Source organism: Myotis lucifugus, unplaced genomic scaffold, assembly GCF_000147115.1.
Source record: "Myotis lucifugus unplaced genomic scaffold, Myoluc2.0 scaffold_2, whole genome shotgun sequence".
Lineage (NCBI taxonomy): Eukaryota > Metazoa > Chordata > Mammalia > Chiroptera > Vespertilionidae > Myotis > Myotis lucifugus.
Window position 1 is genome coordinate 697,633 of NW_005871050.1, and position 24,906 is coordinate 722,538.

At 38.0% G+C, this 24,906-nt stretch overlaps 1 protein-coding gene across 8 annotated transcripts in view; it reads left to right on the plus strand.

Annotated features, from left to right (window-relative positions):
• ATP11C (ATPase phospholipid transporting 11C) overlaps positions 1-24,906 on the plus strand; it is a 202,689-nt gene that overhangs the window by 122,025 nt on the left and 55,758 nt on the right. For 7 of the 8 annotated variants that reach the window (XM_023757568.1, XM_023757571.1, XM_023757559.1 and 4 more), the window contains 10 exons: positions 1,214-1,278; positions 1,601-1,682; positions 2,621-2,771; positions 3,371-3,568; positions 16,778-16,939; positions 17,568-17,719; positions 18,738-18,809; positions 20,905-20,978; positions 22,681-22,784; positions 23,208-23,389. In XM_023757568.1, the coding sequence (XP_023613336.1) occupies positions 1,214-1,278; positions 1,601-1,682; positions 2,621-2,771; positions 3,371-3,568; positions 16,778-16,939; positions 17,568-17,719; positions 18,738-18,809; positions 20,905-20,978; positions 22,681-22,784; positions 23,208-23,389 (1,242 nt within the window). Of the gene's footprint in view, positions 1-233; positions 279-1,213; positions 1,279-1,600; positions 1,683-2,620; positions 2,772-3,370; positions 3,569-16,777; positions 16,940-17,567; positions 17,720-18,737; positions 18,810-20,904; positions 20,979-22,680; positions 22,785-23,207; positions 23,390-24,906 lie in introns of all 8 variants that reach the window. The other variant, XM_023757593.1, reaches the window with a different exon arrangement.

Consider the following 24,906-nt stretch of genomic DNA (forward strand, 5'->3'; position numbering starts at 1 on the left):
ATCTTGAAAACCAATTTAGTATATTTGTTTACATTCTTATAATATTATTTTAAGAATTAGATTAAAATGTTACCTTATTGTTATTTCATGTTTTTTTCAGAAATATAGTAGACATTCATAGTTCAAAGTCTCTTCTCTTTTGCATTATTTGTATTTTGATCCATTTCCAATTTTTGTGGTATATAGATTTACCTATATGTAGAAAACTCATTTGCTATTATCTTCTTTTGCAGGTTTGTTGGGCGAATCAGTATCTATAGTAATACTCTCAAGGCAAGGTTAGTTTGCTATTCCTTTAAACTGTCCTTTGAGGAGGATATTAAAATAGCCAAATTTTTTTTTTATAAAAAGAGGTTGAAGGTGAATAAATCTGGAGTAACTATCCAGTATCCCACTAATTGGTCTTAAGTAACCAACCTTGTAATTGGTAGGAGCTCTTATGTTGTAGGGTCTTTGAGTTGTGTGTGTCCTGGGCAGAGGGATAGTATTGGAAATAATGCTGAAGGTTTCCAGAATTGCAGAGCTCCAGACACTTTGATAATTCCCAAATCTCTTCTAGACACTATATTTATTGTCATAGGTTGTTCAGTGGCAGACAGTATTGGAAATATACCTTGAGAACAGTGAGTGGTTTAAGGGAGAGTCATTGAGGGTATGGGCAGTGGATAAAAGCTGGGAGAATTACCTGGAATGCTAATCATTTTTAATGCAGCAATTCATATACAAAAGGTTTTTTTCCCCTCTATCATTTAGTACCTCAACTTTCCTATTTGGCCTTTATACCATACTCAAAAGGAAGTAAAAGAAATGCCCAGTTGCCCAATGATCCCCCCAAAGGCGGGTTTACTCTCCTCTCTATAAATATGTCAGTGTGTCTTTCCCACCTTGGTGTTTTATCTGTTACATTCTCTTTCTGTCTGCTGCTTTGTCCTGTTCACGTCTTTCTATGACTCATAATCCTTTTATCTCTCTGTGCATCTCTTTACCTCTGTGTGTTGCTGGCTACTCCTGTACTGTGCTTTTAACTGTGTTGTGCCCTGGAGTAACTTTAGAGGGAAGGGTCTTTCAGGTTGTCCTGGGGAGTAAGCATGTGATATAATTAGACAGATATATTCTGAACCCAGGACATAGAGGTATGGGCAAAATATGTCCCCAAAGTTGATGGTGCGATTTATTGGACTGTTTGGATAATCTGTGTTCATTTTTAATTTAGGTCTTTGGGACCTGAAAATCTCTTGTTGAAAGGAGCTACACTGAAAAATACCAAGAAGATATATGGTGAGCAATTTTTAAGACATACCTACCAGAAATATGCTTTATAAGCCTGTGCATAAATAGTGCGCATTAAATTTTAACAGCAAATACTGCCATTTAATCTAAGCCTATTTTTAGGTGTTGGGAATTTATAAGATGGTAAACTACCTTGAAATATTATGAATAAATTATATATAATTAAAATTATGCTATCAAGGATATAGCAACTGGTGAATAGAAGAGGGTTTAAAATTCCTGCTTTTATAGGATGAAAAAAAATCGATAGTTCCAGTTGGATGAGGAGTTAGTTGTAACTTAGTTTTCATTTTATTCTGTTATTCCTTAGGAGTTGCTGTTTACACTGGGATGGAAACCAAAATGGCTTTGAACTACCAAGGGAAATCTCAAAAACGTTCTGCTGTTGAAAAGTTAGTATGCACTGCAGTTTCTTTAGTTGTTATTGAACTGAAGTAGTTACTTCTCAGTAATTACAATAAGAACCATAGTGAAAAAACAACATCAGTTATAATTGCAGCTACCATTTTGAGTACTTTTTATGTTCCAGAAACTGTGCTTAATGATTTGTATTTCTGATTTGGTGTAATCCTCTAAGCAGCTGTATGGAGTAATTCCCATTATCCTGTTCACTTTACAGATGCAGAAATCATCTCAGAGATAGGTGACTTACCTAAGCTCACATAGATATTCAAGGCAGATTTTGGTTGAAATATAAATTTATTCCCTTTGCTTCTAGATAATGGTTTGGGGTCCTATAGTTGCTATATGTAAGGAGGTTCTACAACATAGATCATAGTCTCCAGGCAAATGTTGAAGTGGTACCTGGTAGACCTTCAAGCCGTCTGCCACTGGCATGGACCTAGCTATTGTTGGCATGGATATCCAGTACATCAGTGGTATCCTCTTCATAGCTCTACTTTCTGACTAAAAGAGTCTGCACTAAGCTTGAGGATTGCACACTTGCTTTCCCACCCTCTACTCCAAGTCTTTAGGATTAAGGAAAACAGAGACAACCTACTCCTTCTATAAGGTAATGGTGTGTTTGCACCATTAGCAATGAATAGGTAATGGTGTTTTGCGTGTGTGTGTCCTGTCACGTTATAGGATCCTTATTAAATATGTGTTAAGCTAGTCAGCCATTGCACTTTGGGGAGCATTGGTGATAAACAAACAGGTCAGGACTGGCTTTTCCATTTTACCACTTGAGAGTGATAATCATACATATAGGCTTGTGCTGTGGTAACACATCATACTCAGAAGAAGCTTTAGAAGACTGGATGATTTAAGTTATACCTGGTTGATATCTTAAGTAATTAGATGGTTTTTCAATCCATGTCTTATTTTTCAGGTCTATTAATCTCTTCTTGATTGTGTATTTATTTATCTTACTGACCAAAGCTGCAGTATGCACTATTCTAAAGTATATTTGGCAAAATACCCCATATAATGATGAACCTTGGTATAACCAAAAGACCCAGAAAGAGCGGGATACTTTGAAGGTAATATGTTTTATGCTTAAAATTTTAACTAGCACCTTGTTATCACACCACCCTTGATTCAAATGCTGCTCAAATAATGGTTTTGTTGGTTTCTGGGTTTCCTCTTGGTTGTATGGTAACCCTAAGCCATTACATGGTTTAAAAGTTTTAGAGTTTTGTTTTATTTTGATTTGGGTATTTATGCTTGTTTTAGCTCTTTACTTCAGAGTTTTGAACAATTGGGCAAGAAGCTGGCATATAAATACAGTATGAGCTTGTGATATATCATGCAAGGAGCAAAATAAATGCCTACATAGAAACTTTGCTTCTATATTCCTAGCTTGGGGTAGGAGGAGCACACAACATAAGGAAGTGAAGAAGTACTAGTATGGAGTCAAAAGGTACATTCACTCAAGAATAATGACAAAATTAAGGGTGTTTTCACATACTGTAATAATAAGTTTGACCAATGATATAGTGTCTTTGGGAAGTTGTTTCAGTGTAGCAAGACAGTGCTTTCAGCATCGAAATAAAAAGATAGAAACTTAACTAGTTCTTTATATTACACTTGTTTAATGGAAGTACATTTAATTAGCATAAACTTTTTTTTGTTGTTTTAGGTTTTGAAAATGTTCACCGACTTCCTATCATTTATGGTTCTGTTCAACTTTATCATTCCTGTCTCCATGTATGTCACAGTAGAAATGCAGAAATTCTTGGGCTCCTTCTTTATTTCATGGGATAAAGACTTTTATGATGAAGAAATTAATGAAGGAGCCCTGGTTAACACATCAGACCTTAATGAAGAACTTGGTCAGGTTAGAACTTATTTTTACTTAAAATAAATTAATATAGTTAAAATATATTTTCTTGTAGTCTGGATTACCAATGTATGTGACCATATCGTGTTTGGAAATGTGAATCAAAACAAAAAATGTATACAGACATATCTTGAAGGCAAGCAATGTTTCCATAGCTATAGCATCAGTTATTTTGCTGGCATTTTGGAGAAAGATCCCAGTATGTATTGAATTTAAATGTTACAGAAATTCTCTTTAAAACTTGATGTTGTTAGATTATGGGTTATTGCTTTGGAACAGGAAACATGTGGTCTTCATCACCATCTATAACTATTTGGGGATAGAATATGGGATAGCAAATAAAACTATTTTGTAAATGTGTTTTGTTCCATAAACTAGACTGACCAGAGTTGTCTTGTTGGCATTTTCTTAGAATATTTCTGGTCAGATGGATATAGACCTAGAAAGCAGTTGTTTATTCCAGTTCAAAATTTTGAATGAAGGGAAAATGTGAAGGCATGTACTCCTCAAAATGTTTTTTGCTCTATATACCAATGTAGCCCAAGCTTTCACCTTGTTTCTAACCCAAGAGCATTTGTTTTCCAATGCAATGCAATCTAGCTGTAATTCTTCAAGTGATGACTTCCTAGGTGCTTTTTTTAAATCAGTACTGAGAGAGTTTTTCCCTTTGTCTGAATTTACTGTGTGATGTGTAATTTTCACAAGCTGAGGAAATTTTTTGGCTTCATTTAATTCTCATATTTATAATGTCAGGGATGTGGAAATGTCATTCCTGTGACTGTGAGATAGAAATTCAATGGAACTGTGTGGGTGAAACAGGGCCTCAAACTTGTTTTGAATGGTGCTAATTTGCATCTACACCTCTAAACTGTCTTACTGAATTTAGTACTCCTCCACCCATCCCCCATCTCTTATTTCTGTTTACACAACCTTTACCTAAATCAAAGTACCCTCTTGACATCTACAATCACAAGGGTGAAAGAACTCTCCAGATTTTGTTGAAACCTGACTTTGGGACTCCAGGATCCCAAACCATGGAATCTGCATCCCACAGTGATACTCATTCACCAAGGATACAACAAGAAGTAAATGAATGAATACTTTTCCCTTCGATAATGTTCCCAGAAGATTTCTTTTTTTTTTTTTTTTTTTTTTAGTTTAATGTTTTTTATTCAAGGGAAAACAATCCATGGATTGGGCACGTACAGTGCCTCCCAAGCAGTGGGGCCCTCTGCCAGAGGGATTTGGGGCGCATTTCTAGAGCGTTAGGATTGGCTAGAAGGGCGGGGATTTCCTTCTAAGGCCAGCAAGTCCTGTTTTCCTGGGTGAGGTGAGCTCACTAACGCTGAGTTGGAGGATGATCAGTGGTCTCTGTTCGCTTTCCTTCCAGGTGTTCCCTTTACATGCAGGCTGACTTAGGTTTAGATTTGTGACCTGGGCTGGGTCCCTGGGGTGACATCCAGTGTATGGATCCCAATATGCAAATCGACTTTATCAGAAGCAAAGGAAGACCCTTTCTTAGCTGCACAGCCAGGCTCTCAGAGTGACTCAACAGTCACCCAGTCACCCTAACTCTTACCTTCCTCAGAGGCATTCATCTGGTGCTCCCCCACCCCCGCCTCGTTCTGTGGCTTTGGCTCTTTTTCAGTATTTTCCTTTTATTTCCTGACTCAGCCTGAGAGAGGCATTCTTATTGGGCCAGGTCCAGGCCATGTAGCAATCCCTCTCAGGCAGTTCCCACACTAAGTCACCTCCAGAGGGCGCTGCCTGTATAGAGATTTGTGATTCCCAAAGAGAAGAGGAGCATCAGCAGACCTCCTGCATAGACCACAACCAGAGTCACCTGCTGACATTATCTTTTTACTTACTCAGCCTGGACAGTGCGCACCCAGACTTTAGAACAGGTGCAAACCTACAAGATTACCTCCACTGTAAAAGCTCCCCCCACATCCCCAGGCCTAATTAGCAGCTGGCTCCTCTGTGGTCTTGTGTTTTCACAATTTCTGGACTAGTTGCATTTTGTAGTAATATAGTTAAAAACACTGGGAGCAGGGGGCCAGGGGATAGAAACATCTCTGGTAGGCAAAATGCGCTCAGACTGAAGGTTCCTAGAAGGTGCCTCTTTTTTTTTATTGCTTAAAATATTACAACGAGTAGTACATTTGTCTCCTTCCCCCCCCCCCCTGACCTTCCCCCAGCCTCCCCTACCCCCAGTGTCTTGTGTCCATTGGTCATGATTATATGCATGCATACAAGTCCTTCAGTTGAACTCCTACCACTCCCCCCCAACCCTCCCTGGCCTTCCTGCTGTAGTATGACAGTCTGTTTAATGCTGCTCTGCCTCTGTATCTATTTTTGTTCATCAGTTTATAATGGTCTTTATTATCCAAAAATGAGTGAGATCATGTGGTATTTTTCTTTCACTGACTGGCTTATTTCACTTAGCATAATGCTCTCCAGTTCCATCCATGCTGTAGCAAATGGTAAGAATTCCTTCTTTTTACAGCAGCATAATATTCCATTGTGTGTATATGTACCACAGTTTTCTAATCCATTCATCCGATGATGGGCACTTAGGTTGTTTCCAGATCTTAGCTATGGTAAATTGTGCTGCTATGAACATAGGGATGCATATATCCTTTCTGATTGGTGTTTCTGGTTTCTTGGGATATATTCCTAGCAGTGGGATCACTGGGTCAAATGGGAGTTCCATTTTTAGTTTTTTGAGGAAACTCCATACTGTCTTCCATAGTGGCTGCAGCAGTCTGCATTCCCACCAGCAGTGCACGAGTGTTCCTTTTTCTCCGCATCCTCTCCAGCACTTGTCATTTTTTGATTTGTTGATGATAGCCATTCTGACAGGTGTGAGATGGTACCTCATTGTTGTTTTGATTTGCATCTCTCTGGTGATTAATGACTTGGAACGTAATTTCATATGTCTCTTGGCTTTCTGAATGTCCTCTTTTGAGAAGTGTCTATTTAGGTTCTTTGCCCATTTTTTGATTGGATTGTTTATCTTTCTTTTGTTAAGTTGTATGAGTTCCCTATAAATGTTGGAGATTAAACCCTTATCGGTGATAACATTGGCAAATATGTTCTCCCATGCAGTGGGCTTTCTTGTTGTTTTGTTGATGGTTTCTTTTGCTGTGCAGAAAATTTTTATTTTGGTGTAGTCCCATTTGTTTATTTTCTCTTTAGTTTCCAATGCCCTAGGGCAGTGGTCGGCAAACTGCAGCTCGCGAGCCACATGCGGCTCTTTGGCCCCTTGAGTGTGGCTCTTCCTAAGCCTTAGGAGTACCCTAATTAAGTTAATAACAATGTACCTACCTATATAGTTTAAGTTTAAAAAATTTGGCTCTCAAAAGAAATTTCAATCATTGTACTGTTGATATTTGGCTCTGTTGACTAATGAGTTTGCCGACCACTGTCCTAGGGGATGTATCGGTGAAGAAATTGCTTCAGCATATGTCAGATTTTATTGCCTTTGGATTCCTCTAGTATTTTTATGGTTTCTCAACTTACATTTAAGTCCTTTATCCATTTTGAGTTTATTTTTATGTATGGTGTAAGTTGGTGGTCTAGTTTCATTTTTTTGCATGTATCTGTCCAATTTTCCCAGCACCATTTATTGAAGAAACTGTCTTGACTCCATTGTATGTTCTTGCCTCCTTTGTCAAATATTAATTGAGCATATTGGTTCGGTTCGATTTCTGGGTTCTCTATTCTATTCCATTGGTCTATATGTCTGTTCTTGTGCCAGTACCAGGCAGTTTTGAGAACAGTGGCTTTGTAATACAGCTTGATATCTGGTATTGAGATCCCACCTTCTTTATTGTTCTTTCTCAGGATCGCTGCAGCTATTCGGGGTCTTTTTTTTTTCCAGGTGAATTTTTGGAGAGTTTGTTCTAGGTCTGTGAAATAAGTCATTGGTATTTTAATGGAGAGTGTGTTGAATTTATAGATTGCTTTGGGTAGTATGGACATTTTAATGATGTTGATTCTACCAATCCATGAACATGGTATGTTCTTCCATCTGTTTATGTCTTCCTCTCTCTCTTTTTTCAACGTCCTGTAGTTTTCTGAGTAGGGGTCTTTTACCTCTGTAGTTAAGTTTATTCCTAGGTATCTTAATTTTTTTGGTGTGATGGTAAATGGGATTGCTTTTTTAGTCTCTCTTTCTGTAAGTTCATTATTGGTGTATAGAAATGCCATAGATTTCTTGGCATTAATTTTGTATCCTGCTACATTGCCGAATTCATTTATCAAGTCTAATAGTTTTTTGATGGAGTCTTTAGGGTTTTTTATGTACAATATCATGTCATCTGCGAATAAGGACAGTTTTACTTCTTCATTTCCAATTTGGATGCCTTTTATTTCTTCTTCTTGTCTAATCGCAATGGCTAATACTTCCAGTACTATGTCGAACAGGAGTGGTGAGAGTGGGCATCCCTGTCTTGTTGCTCTTCTTAGGGGAAATGGTTTTAGTTTTTGCCCATTGAGTATGATGTTGGCTGTGGGTTTATCATATATGGCTTTTATTATGTTGAGGTATGATCCTTCTATTCCCACTTTGCTGAGAGTTTTTATCAAAAATGGGTGTTGGATTTTGTCAAATGCTTTTTCTGCATCAATTATATGACTGTGTGCTTTTTTCCCTCTGTTTGTTTATGTAATGTATCACGTTTATTGATTTGCGGATACTGTACCATTCTTGCATCCCTGGGATAAATCCTACTTGGTCATGGTGTATGATCTTTCTGATGTACTGCTGGATCCGATTTTCTAGGATTTTATTGAGTATTTTGGCATCTATGTTCATGAGGGATATTGGCCTGTAATTCTCTTTCATTGTGTTGTCTTTATCTGGTTTTGGTATTAGGGTGATGCTGGCTTCATAGAATGAGCTTGGAAGTGTTCCTTCCTCTTGAATTTTTTGGAATAGTCTGAGTAGGATAGGTTTTAGTTCTTCCTTGAATGTTTGGTAAAACTCCCCTGTGAAGCCGTCTGGCCCTGGGCTTTTGTTTGCTGGAAGCTTTTTGATGACTGCTTCAATTTCTTCCATAGTTATTGGCCTATTGAGATTTGTAGATTCTTCCTGATTGAGTTTTGGAAGGTTGTATTTTTCTAGGAATATGTCCATTTCCTCCAGGTTGTCTAGTTTGTTGGAGTAGAGTTGTTCATAGTATTTTTTAACAATCATTTGTATTTCTGTGGGGTCTGTTGTTATTTCTCCTCTTTCATTTCTGATTTTGTTTATTTGGGTCCTCTCTCTTTGTTTCTTGGTGAGCCTGGCTAGAGGTTCATCAATCTTATTTATCCTTTCAAAGAACCAGCTCTTGGTTTTGTTGATCTTTTGTATTGTTTTTTTGGTCTCTATGTCGTTTATCTCCGCTCTCATCTTTATTATTTCCTTCCTTCTGCTTACACTGGGCTTTTTTTGTTGCTCTCTTTCTAACTCTTTGAGTTGTAGGGTTAGGTAATTTATTATCATTGTTTCTTGTTTTTTTGCAGTAGGCTTGTAGAGCTATGAACTTCCCTCTCAAGACTGCTTTTGCTGTGTCCCATAGGTTTTGGATTGTTGTGTTTTCATTGTTGTTTGTTGCAATGATGTTTTTTATTTCTTCTTTGATCTCTCTGGTAACCCAGTCATTATTTAATAGCATGCTATTTAGTCTCCATGTGTTTGATTTTTTTGGATTGTTTTTATTGTAGTTGATTTCCAGTTTTATGCCATTGTGATCTGAGAAGATGCTTGATATGATTTCTATCTTCTTGAATTTGAAGAGACATTGCCTGTGACCCAATATATGGTCTATCTTTGAAAATGACCCATGTGCACTTGAGAAGAATGTATATTCTGTGACTTCAGGGTGAAATGTTCTGAAGATGTCAATTAATTCCATCTGATCTAGTGAGTCATTTAGGATTGATGTTTCTTTGCTGACTTTTTGTTTAGAGGATTTGTCCAATGTTGATAATGGGGTATTAAAGTCCCCTACTATGGTTGTATTGCTGTCATTCTCTCTCTTGATCTCCTCCAGAAGTTTTCTTATGTATTTGGGTGCTCCTATATTGGGTGCGTGTATATATGTTTACCAGGGTTATTTCTTCTTGTTGGATTGCGCCCTTTAGTATTATGAAGTGGCCTTCCTTATCTCTTTTTATGTCCTTCAATTTGAGATCTAATTTGTCAGATATAAGTATTGCTACCCCAGCTTTTTTTTCATTTCCATTCGCCTGAAAAACCTTTTTCCATCCCTTCACCATCAGTCTGCGTGCGTCTTTTTTTCTGTAGACAGCAGATATATGGGTCATGTTTTCTTATCCACTCAGTTACCCTATGTCTTTTGATTGGGGCATTTAATCCATTTACATTTAAAGTTATTATTGATAGATACTTATTTGTCGCCATTTTTATTCTTTACACCTGTGTTCCTTCTTCCCTTACTATTTCTTCTTTTTACAGCAGTCTCTTTAGCATTTGTTGCATTGCTGGTTTGGTGGTAATAAACTCCCGTAGTCCTTTTTAGTCTTTGAAGCTCCTGATTTCACCCTCAATTTTGATTGATAGCCTTGCTGGGTACAGTATTCTTGGATTCAGACCCTTCCTTTGCATGACTTTGTATATTTCATTCCATTCCCTTCTTGCCTGATGTGTTTCTGTTGAGAAATCAGTCGCTAGTCTTATGTGGGATCCTTTGTAGGTAAGTTTCTGTCTCTCTCTGGCCACTTTTAAGATTCTTGCTTTGTCGTTGGTGTTTGTCAATTTAATTATAATGTGCCTTGGCATCAGTCTTTTGGGGTTCATTTTGTTTGGGACTCTGTGAGCTTCTTGGATTTGTGTGAGTTTTTTCTTCCTTATATCAGGGAAGTTTTCTGTCATTTTTTCTTCAAACAGGTTTTCTATAGCTTGCTCAGTTTCCTCTCCTTCTGGCACCCCTATTATGCGGATGTTGTTTCGTTTCGTGTTGTCCCAAAGTTCTCTTAGGCTCTCCTCCTGCTTTTTAATTTTTTTTTTTTTCTAGAAGCTGCTCTGCTTGGGTATTTTTTCCTACCTTGTCTTCTAGCTCACTGATGCAGTCCTCTGCTTCTTCTAGTCTACTGTAGATGCTTTCTATTGTGTTCTTTATAGCAGTGATGTCATTTTTCATTTCTTCTTGTTTCTTCAATTCCTCTTGGTTCTTACACATATTATTGAATTTGTCTTCCATTCTTTTCATCCACCTTATGACCATTTCTCTGAATTTTTTCTCTTACAGGTTGCTTGCCTCCATTTCATTTACTTCCTTTTCTGGTGATGCCTGTTTTTCTTTCATATGGGGGCTGTTTCTTTGTCTCCTCATGATCTCTCTTCTCCAGGTGTTTGGTTATGTAGTTCTCTCTCTGCTGCGTTGATTTAAAGGCACAAAATAGAACACAACAAGGCACAACGCACAAGGCACTGAACACAAATGTATTCATGATACTAATAACCCCAAATAAAGGTGACCACCAGAGCAAAGAGAATTGGGGGATAAGGAAGAAAGAAGAGAAAAAAAAGAGAAAAAGAAAAAAGAAGGAGTGCAAAAATGAAATTGGGAAAACGAAAAAAAGAGTAAGAGAGAAAAGAAAATGAATTAAATAGAAGAGGGGAAGAAACTATTTATATGGGGAGAAAACTCCAGTAGAACAGCCACTAATCCCAACAAATTCCAGCAACAGATCCCTAGAGATGAATGCAAACTACAAACAACAACTAATATCAAGCGAGGTGAGGGAAAACAGAAGCAAAGAAATAACCGGGAAAAAAACCGAACAGAATAATAAAAAGAAAAAGCAAAATAATCTCACAAACAAGCATAAAAAACCCAATACTCAACAATCAAGCAAACAACAACAAAACGGCACAGAGAAAAAATAATTTGGATAGTGAAGAAAGAGAAGAGAGAGGTGTATATGGATTTAGAGCAGGGGATTGGAAATTAGATATATAAGTAGGGTGAAATTTTAACTGGGTAAAAAGAAGGAATAGGGAAAATTTAAAGCAGGAATAGGGTAACAGAAACAGGACAACAAAAGGGGAAAAGTAAGGAAGAGAGTTTTGGCATAAAGGTAAAGTTGAGGTAGTGTAAAATGATGCTAAAGGAAAGATGAAAATAGAATGTAGAACACTAATTCCAAAATAAAATAAAGAGAAAATAAAATGACACTTTAAAAAAGGGTAAAATGGTAGTAGTAATAATACTGGTTAAAAATAAAAATGTAGTAATTAAAAAGGTAATGAAAAAAGAAAAAAAATAGTTTCTTAAGTAAAAGGTGAAAAAAAAAGAAAAAAAGAATAATGTGCAGTAGTGAAGATCCTTCACTTCCTCTACTCTTCTGTTTGGCATGCCTTAGTCCTGTCAGATATTCAGGAGAGTGTTGAAGTTACATGCAATATACTGTTCCTCCGTGTTGTAAACCACAGTCCTGATTTTAAAGTAGGCCGTATCTGTTTCCCAGACTGCCTTTATTTGTGTTTACAGAAGAGTCAGTTTGTGGTTCAGCCCCTGAGTGGCAGTGTTTCTGGATTGACCTCCAAGGCTATAAGTCCTCTCTAGCCAGTATTTAGGTTTTGTTTTCCCTATCACACTTAATACTGGTTTGGGAGAGTCGACCGCCCCAGAGCTGGTTCTTTGGTCGTTACTCCCTGCTCTGATTCCCAGGTTCCACAAAAACAACTTTCCCCTGCAGTCTCTGTGAGTGACCCCAATTGGGCGATCCTATGTATTGAGTCTAATAATCAAACGCAAAGATTTAAGGGGGAGAAAAAAAAAGAGCCTGAGAAGGTGCGCAAATTCGCACCCCTCCACAGTCCAGCTCTGTGCGCAGTCTCTTCCGCACGTCCTCTCTCCCCTGGCACTAAGCAGCCGGCACACTGGTAAAATCCAAGGCTGCCTTTTTGCACCCAGTCCAGCTATGGGCTGATTTTTAGAGTTCCCTTCTGCCAGCAGCCCTGCGAGACCCCTTCCACACTTGCAGATCACGCTGGCCCCAATGGCCGCGGACTTTGTGGGGCGCAGACTTCCCCCGCACGCGTTCCTCTCTCCAATCTGAATTGCAAACCACACCTTTATCTAGATGAAATCTGACCTTTCCATGAGGAGGAGCAGGGCTTGTCTGAGTCCATGTATTCGCGCTTCTTGAGATCCGGTGTTCCTGGGTTCATAGCTGATCCCTGGATGCCGTGGTTGCAGGGTCTCTGGATGTATACACTTTCGATATCAGCCACTCAAGATGGCGCGGTCTCCGTGGCTGAGCCAGCCACTCCGGGAGAGATTTCAGCAGCGTGGAGGCTGCCCGGTTAGGGGAGCCCGATCCGGCAGTTTCCAACAGTCCCCTTTCTCCTGGAGTCCTCTGCCTTTCCCAGCTGCAAACTGCCTCCCAGCTGAATCTACTCTGCCAATTCGGGCTATGTTACTCGTTTCAGCTGCTCACCTTATCTGCTCCGGGACAAGGCACGGGACACGTCCGTCTATACCGCTGCCATTTTGTCTCTCCTCAGAAGATTTCTTTTGTGAGTTCAGCTGGGACAGCTGACCTTGGCCTTTTTAAACTAGAATTTTTCATTCAGGGCCAGAACTATATGAGTAGAACTACTCTAATCCCTATAAAAGGCATAAATTTGCAGCATTTTTGCATGAAAAACAAACATTAAGTTACAAAAATTAAGCCGCATCTGCTGAACATTTCCCTGACAGGTGATTTAGTTGAGTAGATCCAGTGCCTGGCTGTGTAGATTAACCTACCCAAAGATGAACTTGGCTAGCTAGCCCCAGGCTACTACAAGTAAAGCATACAACCTTCCACATGAGATACTTAATGCTCACCAGAGACAGGCACGATATCCAGGCCATGTTCCACTTGATGAGACTCTTATGTCTTTTCAGATCTGCACTTCAGCAGATCCTATGTTACCTATGGGAATGTAATCCCTATCATTTAGACTGAATTCACACTGCAGAAAGTTAAGTGGGGATTTGGGGAATGATCTGGTAAATTTGATCAGTGTAAAGAAACTACAGTCTTCATTTCATCCACTACTTCTTTATCCAACAAAAACCTGCCTTTTTTGGGTGTGATTTTCATTTAGTTACTATAGCCAGACCACTACCTCAATTTATACAGAGAACTACAAACTTGCCATCATTGTCAGGCTATATATGTAGAAACTACCCGAATGAAAATGCAAATAAGTCTTGAAATAGTTTCTTAGGTCATTTAGCTTTCAATGGAATGGTATACACAAAATGAAATATAACCAGTTTCCTCTTTGATGAGTCATAATTTAAGATATATAGGGCTTTTATGTTGCTAAAAGTAGTGTCATTTAGCCCTCTCTCTCCCTTAAATATCAATGTCATTGCAAACACTTGCTTACACTCTTTTGAAATGACCTACATGGTATTTTTTTAAAATGGGGAGATATAAAAAAATAAAATGGGAAGATATGTTTAGGACAGTGTTTGACTTGAGAAACAAAGAAAAGTAGACTGCTCACTCAGTGTAGTTGGAAATGGATGGGGTCTTTTGATAAGACATCAGTCTTTTAGACAACCAAATGGTTTCTACCTTTCTTGAAGAAACCAAACAAAACCGTGGGGATAGCCTCCTTCTTTATATCCCCTCCCAGTCTTGTAGCTATGCTTAATGTTGTGTCTGAGTATATTCTGATTCCAACAGGTTAGTCCAGTGGTATGTATTGAACTTCCTTGTATGTAGAATATATTCTTGCTACTGAGGTTACTATTATAAAGTAAACAAGAAACCCTCAAGTTTTTCACCATTTAGTCGGGGAAATACACATATCACTGTGATCATGATAATTCAGAAAAATTAGGGAATGTGGGATGATGGAAAAAGTCAGGTACTTTGTAATTATGCTCAAGTCAACAGCAATGGCAATCTGCATCTATATAGCACATCATAGTTTACAAACATACTTATTGCTGAGCTTTATTTTGTAATTTTTACAGCCTTGTGCAGCAAATTTAGTTATTTAAGGTTCATATATAAAGTTCAGAGAGATTAAGAGATTTTCCCCAAGGTCACAAAGTTAGTAGGTGCTGGAGCCAAGACTCCATTCCAAGTGTTCCATTACGTTGATTGATATGAACATTGTTGACCAATTTTGAACTATGAAATAGGCAATTTTGTGTGTTCAACCTTAAGTTCAGGCTTCTTTCTACCTTAGAACACCTATCTCACTTTAGGTCTTCTACCCATAATGAGATCGGTTTGAACTTATTGATAGGGAGGGGCCTTTTTTTATCTGTTTTAAACCCACCATTAAAGAGGAAGAGGCTGTTGAGAGTCAGGCAAGCAGCAGGCTCTCACTCTTTAGCCCTCTCTCCCTTAAATATGAGAATACATACTTTTCAATAACAGCCAATCCTCTCCTCCCCCTTTCTTGAGTATAGGGCATATATTAGATCAGTGATTCTCAAAGTAGGATCCAGGAACCAGCAGCATTAACATCACTTGATAAATTACTATAAATTCACATTAATTGACCCTGCCCCAGAGCTACTGAATTAGAAACTTTGGGGATAGAGCCCACAATCTGAGTTTCAGTGAGCCCTCCAAGTAAGTGTGATGCATACTACAGTTTGATAATTACTATATTAGGGTATAGTTTGTTTGTCTATACCTGTGAGAATAATTGTATGCAGAGCCATACTACACAACCTATTAGTATATCGGCAAACAATTGTATTTTATATTTTTAAAACTACCACCTTTGACACTCATAAAAGATTTCTTAATGGATTAATTCCCACCCTAGTCCAGGAGATGCTACAACACAGGACAGCCTTTAGGGGAAATGAAGGTTAATAATTTTGACCAGAAAATAAAGCCCCATAGATTTTCATTTAACTAGAAAAATTCTAACAACACAGGAATAATACCACTTGGATTAATTTAAAGAGAGAATTCAAACTTGGCCAGCTAAGAGGACAAAAAGGAAAATTAGAAGGACATATTTGTACCATGCTGCTACTGGGAAAAGCTTTGAAAAATAATTAGAGAGCAACTGTTGCTGGAGTTCATCTCTTTCTGCCTTACATAATAGAAACCTTAGTCTTGTGCTTATTGCTTGTTCCTGTCAGCCCATAATTTTAACTATTTAAGCATAAATTGCCAAAAGGAGATAAAATTGTGGGTTTCCAAAAGCCAGATGTTATAAATAGAAGATAAAAACTGAGATAAAATGGAAATGCTCAAAATGGCTTATTTTACATGGAAAATTTACTTCATAAATTATTTTTCCATTATTTATGAAAGTATGCTTATACTTTAGCCTATCATAAAACTGCTTTTTTAAGTTTGGAACCTTTTTTGAGACATATCTGAAAATATTTAAAATTGGTTTTGATCATTATTGACTTACTGTGTACCATCTATATTCTGTAATTCTTATGTGCATTATATGAAACAATGCATTTCACTTCAATCCAATATATTTACAGAATATTTTATTTTTTAAGGAAAGATTTTATTATATCCCAGTTAGTTTAGGTCCTATTATATATATATATATATATATATATATATATATATATATATATAATAAGTGGTCAGTATATTCTTGTTTCCCACTTAGAAAATTGACCTTCTTACGTGATTTCTTTTTCTTTTTAATCCTCACTGGATAATATTTTTCCATTGCTTTTTAGAGAGAATGGAAGGGAGGGATAAAGGGGGAAGGAGAGAGAGAGAAACATCGATGTGAGAGACACATTGATTGGGACCCGGGATCAAACCTGCAACTGAGGTACTTGCCCTTGACCAGGAATTTAACCCGCAGCCCTGAGGTGCACGGGTCAATGCTCTAACTACTGAGCACACCAGCCAGGGCTCTTATGTACTAGTAACTTCTTTACATAAAAAAGGCTAGGTGTTAAATTGAAGGGTCCTTACTTTGATAAAATAGCCACATTCTTCCTTCCTATTAATCTTCTATATTATAATAGGTCTACTTTAGAAATGTGATACTGTTTCAGTGTCTTGAAAATACTCTTGTTTCTCACTCATTTGATAATATTGCTTCTGTAATTACCTTATATTTGACAAGAAGTCTTAGAAAAGATATTTTCTATGGGTGAGAAAATTGCTCTGCCTTACACCCAACTAAACATTAATCACACTGAACAAAGTTAAAATGTATGTTTATGTCCTTGTTTTTAGGTGGACTATGTATTTACAGATAAAACTGGAACACTCACTGAAAACAGCATGGAATTCATTGAATGCTGCATAGATGGGCACAAGTATAAAGGTGTAACTCAGGAAACTGATGGACTCTCTCAAACTGATGGACCTTTAACATATTTTGATAAAGCAGATAAGGTGGCATTTTCTACATTGCCATTTTACTTTGAGAAATCAATCTATGTATCCATGTGTTAACCCTGCATAGTAGAAATGAATTTTAGCTTATGACAGACTTTTGAATAACCATTTGTTTCTTCTCTCAGTTCACCTTTCTTGTTTTACTAACACCTCTGGAATTTGTAAACAAGTAGAGAAAATTATGGGAAATTGCATTGGGTAAAATTTCACCTCCCTGTCTGTGTGATCATAAATTTTTTGTGCTTTGTCTTTAAGATATGAGCTCTTCCGAGAATGATATCTAATTCAAATCATTTTAGTCCCTGGAGTGTCTAGGCAGTAAATGAACCAGAGTCTCCCTGCGCCTGAGCTATTGCCAGATTGTGAATTAGATACTGAATGAACTCTTTTAGGCAAGAAAAAGTCACCCCCTTGGGTATTAGGTAGCGCTACACTAACCTGAATGAGTTAACACAGCCCCTACGGTATGTTAGCTGAGAACCAGGAATGTTGTTAGGAACTAGGAAGATATATAGCTCAGCCGAGTATTAAGAATTTATAAATTTCTGCTAACTCTGTTCATGGACTAGTTACCAAGTGATCAAGGTGAAAATAATAGTCATTTTTTATTGTTACTGTTTAACAGAATCGAGAAGAGCTCTTTCTGCGTGCCTTGTGTTTATGCCATACTGTAGAAATTAAAGTAAATGATGCTGTTGATGGAGCTACAGAATCAGCTGAATTAACCTATGTGGCCTCTTCACCAGATGAAATAGCTTTGGTGAAAGGAGCTAAAAAGTAAGCACATGAATGCATTCTAGAGGTCTGCTCTAGAGTGTCATACCTATAGTTAACAATACAGTATTTTAGTATCACAGGTGTTTGCATGTGTCCAAACTCATCAAATTGCATACATTAAATATGTGGAGTTCTTCATATATCAGTTATACCTCAATACAGCTGTTTTAAAACCCTGAGATAAGTTGTTGAGAAATACATTAGCATTTTTGAAGAGTGAAAAAAATGAAGCACTTTCTATACTTGTCCTGAGAAAGTGAAATCACAGGACAGGAGTTATTTTTTTCTCTCTGTTTGCTTCAGTAACCTTATCTTGTAAATATACTTATTCTTTAGTAAAAAGTCAGACTCCTTAATCTGAAAGTTTAGGAAAAATTCCCCAACCCTAACCAATTAAGAGCAAAAAGAAAATAGTAATGCATAGGTGTAACTTGTACAGTGGGGCCTTGACTTACGAGTTTAATTCGTTCCGAGACCGAGCTTGTTAAGGAGCCCGTTAACTCAAATTACTCTATCAACTCAATGCAAAAAATTGGTGGAGAGACAGCTGGTATCTCAAAAAACTCATTAGTCGGGACACTCGTAAGTCAAGGCCCCACTGTATTACTATTTATGCATACCAGCCAGAAGTCTAAATGTTTATGTTATATTTTTCAGATCATAACAGTGGCCACTTTTTGTACAACACATGTTATTTCTGAAGTGCTCCCAGCAATTTTGACATCATTTGGTAAAGATAGTCCCGTTTGACCCATGAGGGCCAAGATAATTAAGTGACTAAAAAGGTCACGCAGTGTGTTAGTTACAGAATTGGATTTACAAATTGCCTCATTTTTTGTTACAATTTGTGACTGTTCATTGATTTGCTGTGTTATCATTTCAGCCAGTAAAGGGAAGATTATAGATTGATATCATATGAAAGAGAAGAAAACAATAAAAGATTACAAGTAACCCCAGTGCAAAGGAAAGGAATCATTCTTTAGAGATATACAAATGTCTTTTTTATTGTTTTTGACAGGTATGGGTTCACATTTTTAGGAACTCAGAATGGCCATATCAGAATAGAGAACCAAAGACAAGAAATAGAAGAGTAAGTAGCACTGTGTGTTTGTTTGTCACACCTTAATCCCACAGTCCACCTTAACTGAATATAGTAAGGGCAGCAAAGGAAACTGATTGCATCTACAAGTGTAGGACTCTGTTCTCCCAGTTTAGAGTTTTATGTAAATGTAGTTGGAGGAGGAGAAAGTTATTTTTTCATAGAATGGCAGAAACTGAGATTTGATGTGGAAATGATTCCAGTTTGGTTCACATATGGATCCAGTAGCCTGAATGAAAGTCTGCCTGGACTTCCTTTCAGAAATTAAAATACCATTTCTGGTCTCCAACACATGCTGCAAGAAAAATCAGTGAACATGCATAAAACTTTATTTCCAGAACCCAACCAATAACTCTGGGATTTCAAGCCTAGCCAAACATGGCAGCTTTGGTGTTAGAAGCTTTGTCTTGGTCTAGATCAGCGGTTCTCAACCTGTGGGTCGCGACCCCTTTGGGGGTCAAATGACCCTTTCACAGGGGTTGCCTAAGACCATCGGAAAACACATATATAATTACATATTGTTTTTGTGATTAATCACTATGCTTTAATTATGTTCAATTTGTAACAATGAAATTGGGGGTCACCACAACATGAGGAACTGTATTAAAGGGTTGCGGCATTAGGAAGGTTGAGAACCACTGTTCTAGATGATCAGGGTTAAGCCCCTGGGCAAGTATTCTAATGCATCAGTGTCGGAGACCTCAAGGAACAAAGCCACTTTAGCGTAAGGGCAGGTTTGAATTAGGATCTATGATTAATTTGAAGTCCTTCATCTGAAGTTGAAATTTAATTACCTGACTTACATTCTGGCCCCTAACATCTCATGAGACCCATCTCACACCCTGTAATACATGTAGATGCACCTTTAGGGAGGGATGCTCAGAAACCAGAGGAAGGCTCTTTGGCCTGACTGCCAAGAACCCAGAGTCATCATCTGTCCAGATTCTAACCAGTTTGCAACCAGTGCCCCCATCTTGGCCAACACCAAGTGAAATACTACATGTTTATGTTTTACACACACATATCCTCAAATAATGACCTCCTCCCTCCCATCAAAAACAAGCTTTGTGATATTTTTAGGACAAATGCTTGTATCCAAATTGTTTATTTTCAAAAAAAAATCTTACATTTTTAAAATAATTAACTCATATTTTTACCCTTTTGCATCATTTCATTTGATTAATATAGCTCAGCCATTCACACACAGATCTGATCATATCATTCCACTGTTTAAACCTTTCAGTGGATTTCTATTGCTCTTAGGATAAAATCCCAAATCTGTGGCCCACAATGTTCTCATTTCCCAGCCCCTGCTTAGAGTCCTTACTATTCCCCTATCAATTAGATGTCAAGCCTTAGTGAACTACTGTATATTCCAACCATGGTCCATATGTAATCATACTCTTGTGCCTTTGCACATACTCTTCCCTCTACTCAGAATGCCATGCTACTCTTTCTTCATCATAACACTTCTAGAGAACACAACTCAGGCACAACTATTTCCAGGAAGCCTTCCTTCGGATGTCTTCATTCTGCACACTCACATCTCCCCAATGAGTTCCTTTATTTATTACAGTTTTTGGCAGACTGGAAGGTAGTCATCTTATTACCTTACCCTCTGATTGCCTTATCATATGAGGAGCCCTTTGAGGGAAGGGTCTGAGGAGATTCCTGTCTATTTTCCAGCACCTAGCACTGTGCCTGACACATATTAGACATTCCATAGATGATTGAAATAATTGTCAGGGTGAGACTATTTCTAGATCCCTTCAGATATGGCTCGGTGGGACATCTTTTTGTCCCCATTCCTATGTAGTCGCTCACTCCTTACATTTTAAGTAATACAATGGGAAGATACAGATACCCCTTACCAACAATGGTATCCTCTGACAGCATGCCCTAAATGCAGAGACATTTCAAAAACACAGTAAAAATCCCCAGTTGTACACATAACTAGCACCCCTTACCCAAAGAGAAGAGCTTGGTTCATTAAAGATCTTTAAATATCTTAAGATATTTCTCTTGTGATTTATTTTTCCCAGTATGGTCTAGGTATTTTACTTTTCTCATTTTTCTTCTCATAAAGGTATGAACTTCTTCACACCTTAAACTTTGATTCTGTCCGTCGTCGTATGAGTGTTATTGTGCAGACTAAAGAAGGTATGCATTTTTGAAAAAATAACTTTTTCTATTTTTCCATTTTAGATTTATATTTAATCAACAATTTCAAGAAAGAAAACATTAAATGTAGTAGTATATGATTACCTAACATATCAAGCAGTAGCTTCATATAGGCCTTCATGTATTTATATAAGTAAGCACATGTATTCACTTGTCAAATTGTCATTGGTAGAACCCCTGGTATGACAGTGTATGCCTTTTCTTGGAAACTGAGCTCTACTCAGTCATGGTTGTCCAAATAGGAACTGAAAGGGTGACTTTTTTGTTCTGGGTACTGACCAATCACCAATAATGTCTACATGCAATAGCTCAGTACGATTGTGGGGTTTGCAATTACTAGCCGTAAAGTCCTTGAGTGTAGAGTTGCTGGTTATCCCTCCCTGACCTTCCTCATTCCCCATTGGTTTACACTCCCTGGAGGCTGGTGAGCTAGAGATAACTAATGGCCAGCCTAATATGAAAGAGCATTGTAATTTTTCTTCAGCACTCTGGCCTCTTTGACAGTCAAAAAGCTTGCCCTTTGCTTGCAAGGGAACCAGTGCCATCATCCCAGGGTTCCCCCGTATCTTTGGGAGGAGCCATGGTGGTCAAGATATCTTCTGCTCGAATTCAGCAAGACTCATGAGAATGCTTCATTTGGGGGCTCTCAGAAACCTCTGTATCTATTTGTGTTTGTGTATGTGCATGTGTCTGTCTCTGGGTGGTTTTTTCAAAATATCCTTGATTAATTTTCTAGTAATTTACTTTTTAGTATTAAATCTGTTGCAAATTCCTGAATGTGAGAATAGGAAGATACAGACAGACTCTTGAGGGAATGTATCCCACTTTATTCATACTTTTTGGTGTGACTGCAAATGAAAATGATTTAATTATGTTAATGTACAATTTGCTTTGTGACTTTTACATAAATTGGATGTGTGAGAGAAAATGAAAAAACAAACAAACATTTTAAATACTTGCTGTTTTTACCTGTGCCCATGCACATATGCATTCTACTGCAAATGGTGAGATATCTGGGGAAGTGGTATGCCAAGGGCCTTAACCTCAGAGCAATACTGTTATTTTTTAACTTGTTGGACTTAGCATTTTGCCTTATAAGGATGAAGTGTTTATCGTTATGCTCAACTATTACTACTTTCCTGAGTGCATGGACTGATATAAACCTTTACTTGTGCTACTAAGTACAATGTATTCTCAACTGTCTTCTACAAAGCTAGTCTCAAGTTTCTGGTAAAAACCGTCAAGCCACTGTTTTAAAAGCTAATTTATATAGTTTATTTAAAATGAGTTTACCTTGTTTGAGATTAAGTTTGGTCCTTGACATCAGTAGATGCCACAGGTGCTCTTTAGACCATGGCTGACAACATTTTCCAAGATAATTCAGATGCACTTGACACAAGCATAGACTTTCATGATTCACTAGAAGGAAGTATATTTTAACAGAGGTGCATGTTGTAAACTCTGAGTTATTACTTATGTCCATATCAGTCTTAAGAGATGGTGAATGTTGTCCTGACAATGCAAAGGTCAAGATGTCTCATTCCATTTGGGTGAGCATTTCAAGGCAGGCTCAGGATACATAACAGCTGAGTGAGAATATCCACCCTAATCATTCAATGTTATTAAAGTCCCAGTACAAGGCTTAAAATTCTAAGTCGACTACTTTGGGTTTTTATTTTAGGAGGCATACTTCTCTTTTGTAAAGGTGCCGACTCAGCAATTTTCCCCAGGGTGCATAATCATAACATTGAGTCAACCAAAGCCCATGTGGAACGAACTTCAATGGTGAGCCTTCACTCTAACCCCCCAAGAAATAGAGAAATGCTGGAAATGACTTATTTCAATATCTGTTTAAGTGAATTTTAGCTTCTCTTTATGGTTTATTTTCAGAATTGGGGCTTTAGTAATAGTGTTTACCATATTTTAATATAAAACATTTTTCTAGAGCAAGTTTCTCTTCAGAATTTGGAGCTTTAAAGACTTTTCAAGAATGTATTATGTTCTGTGGGGTTTTTTTTGCCCCCAGAGATATTTTGTTATTTTGAACTTAATTGAATGTTACCTTTTTAGTTGTAATTTGTTCTTTTTTTAAAACTAAAAATATATCAGAATTTCTCTTTGTTTGGTAAAGTAAGAGTACTTAAAGAAAATGTGTTTTTCCCCCCTGTTATTATTTAGATAACTAGAGATCTCCTACTTTGCTTCTAGGATGGGTATCGGACACTTTGTGTAGCCTTCAAAGAAATTCCTCCAGATGATTATGAAAGAATTGACAGACAGCTCGTAGAGGCAAAAATGGCCTTACAACAGAGAGAAGAAAAATTGGAAACGATTTTTGATGATATTGAGACAAACATGAATTTAATTGGAGCCACTGCAGTGGAAGACAAGTAACTAGAATATAATATTCTTGTTATTTTAATGACCAGTCATTTAGGGTGGTATCTGTTCAGATTAATAATTTAATCTCAAATTTTGAAATCTTTGATTTTGCTTTGTCTACACACCAGATTGTGAACTATTCATGGGAATGATTATTAAGTTAATTATTTGTGAGTTAGAAGATGACTCTGTCATCTTTAAGGTCTTTTGAATACTTACTAAGCCATTCATTTATTTATGCAGATATTTATGAAATAGTCTTACTAGGCATAGGGCGCTTTGTGCTGAAGACATCATTTAAGCTGAATTAGTGCCTGGTAGAATGGGTAAAATTTTTTAAAATATATTTTTATTAATTTCAGAGAGGAATGGAGAGGAAGAGAGAGATAGAAACATCAATGATGAGAGAGAAACATTGATTGGCTGCCTCCTGCATGCCCCTTACTGGGGATCAAGCTCGCAACCTGGGCATGTGCCCTGACCAGGAATTGAGCTGTGACCTCCTGGTTCATAGGTTGATGCTCAACCACTTAGCCATACCAGCCGGACAAGAATAAGTAAGCTTTTGACAGAGATAAGCTGAAAGGAAATTTCAAGATAGAGCAAATAACATGAGAGCTCATTCTAACCTGGTTTAACAGACTAGAGCTTGTTTTTGCATACTTTAAAATGATTTACTTTAATTATATAGGCTGAGCTCTGACAGACATAATTATAGGGCTCCAACAAGTTTTAGACTTAATATTGGAAGAGATTTTTAGAAATTATAAATGCCCAATTGTTGAGACTTAACCAAACAAAGTTACAAACATATATTTAGCCATATTGGAAGGTACTGCAATTCTAATGAAATCCATTTAGTTTAATTTCATTTTTATTCTCTTGACAAAAGGAATCAAAGAAAGTATCATTCTTCTTTTATTCCTGCCTTTCAGAATTATGCTTAAACTAGAGGCCCGGTGCACAAAAATTTGTGCACTTGGGGAGGGGGGGGGTCCCTCAGCCCGGCCTGTGCCCTCTTGCAGTCTGGGACCCCTCGAGGGATGTCCACCTGCTGGCTTAGCCCACTCTCTAGGGGGATCGGGCCTAAGCTGGCAGTCAGACATCCCTCTGGCAGCCCGGGAGCCCTCAGGGGATGTCCACTTGCCAGCGGGGAACAGGCCTAAGCTGCGGTCGGACAACCTTAGCGCTGCTGAGGAGGTGGGAGAGGCTCCCGCCATCACTGCTGTGCTGGCAGCCATTAGCCCGGCTTGTGGCTGAGGAGAGCTCTCCCTGTGGGAGCACACTGACCACCAGGGGACAGCTCCTGCATTGAGCATCTGCCCCCTGGTGGTCAGTGTGTGTCATAGTGACCAGTCATTCCCAGTCGTTCTGCTGTTAGGGTCAATTTGCATATTACCCTTTTATTAAATAGGATAGAGGCCTGGTGCACAGGTGGGGGCTGGCTGGTTTGTCCTGAAGGGTATCCCAGATCAAGATGGGGGTCCCACTGGGGTGCCTGGCCAGCCTGGGTGAGGAGCTGAGC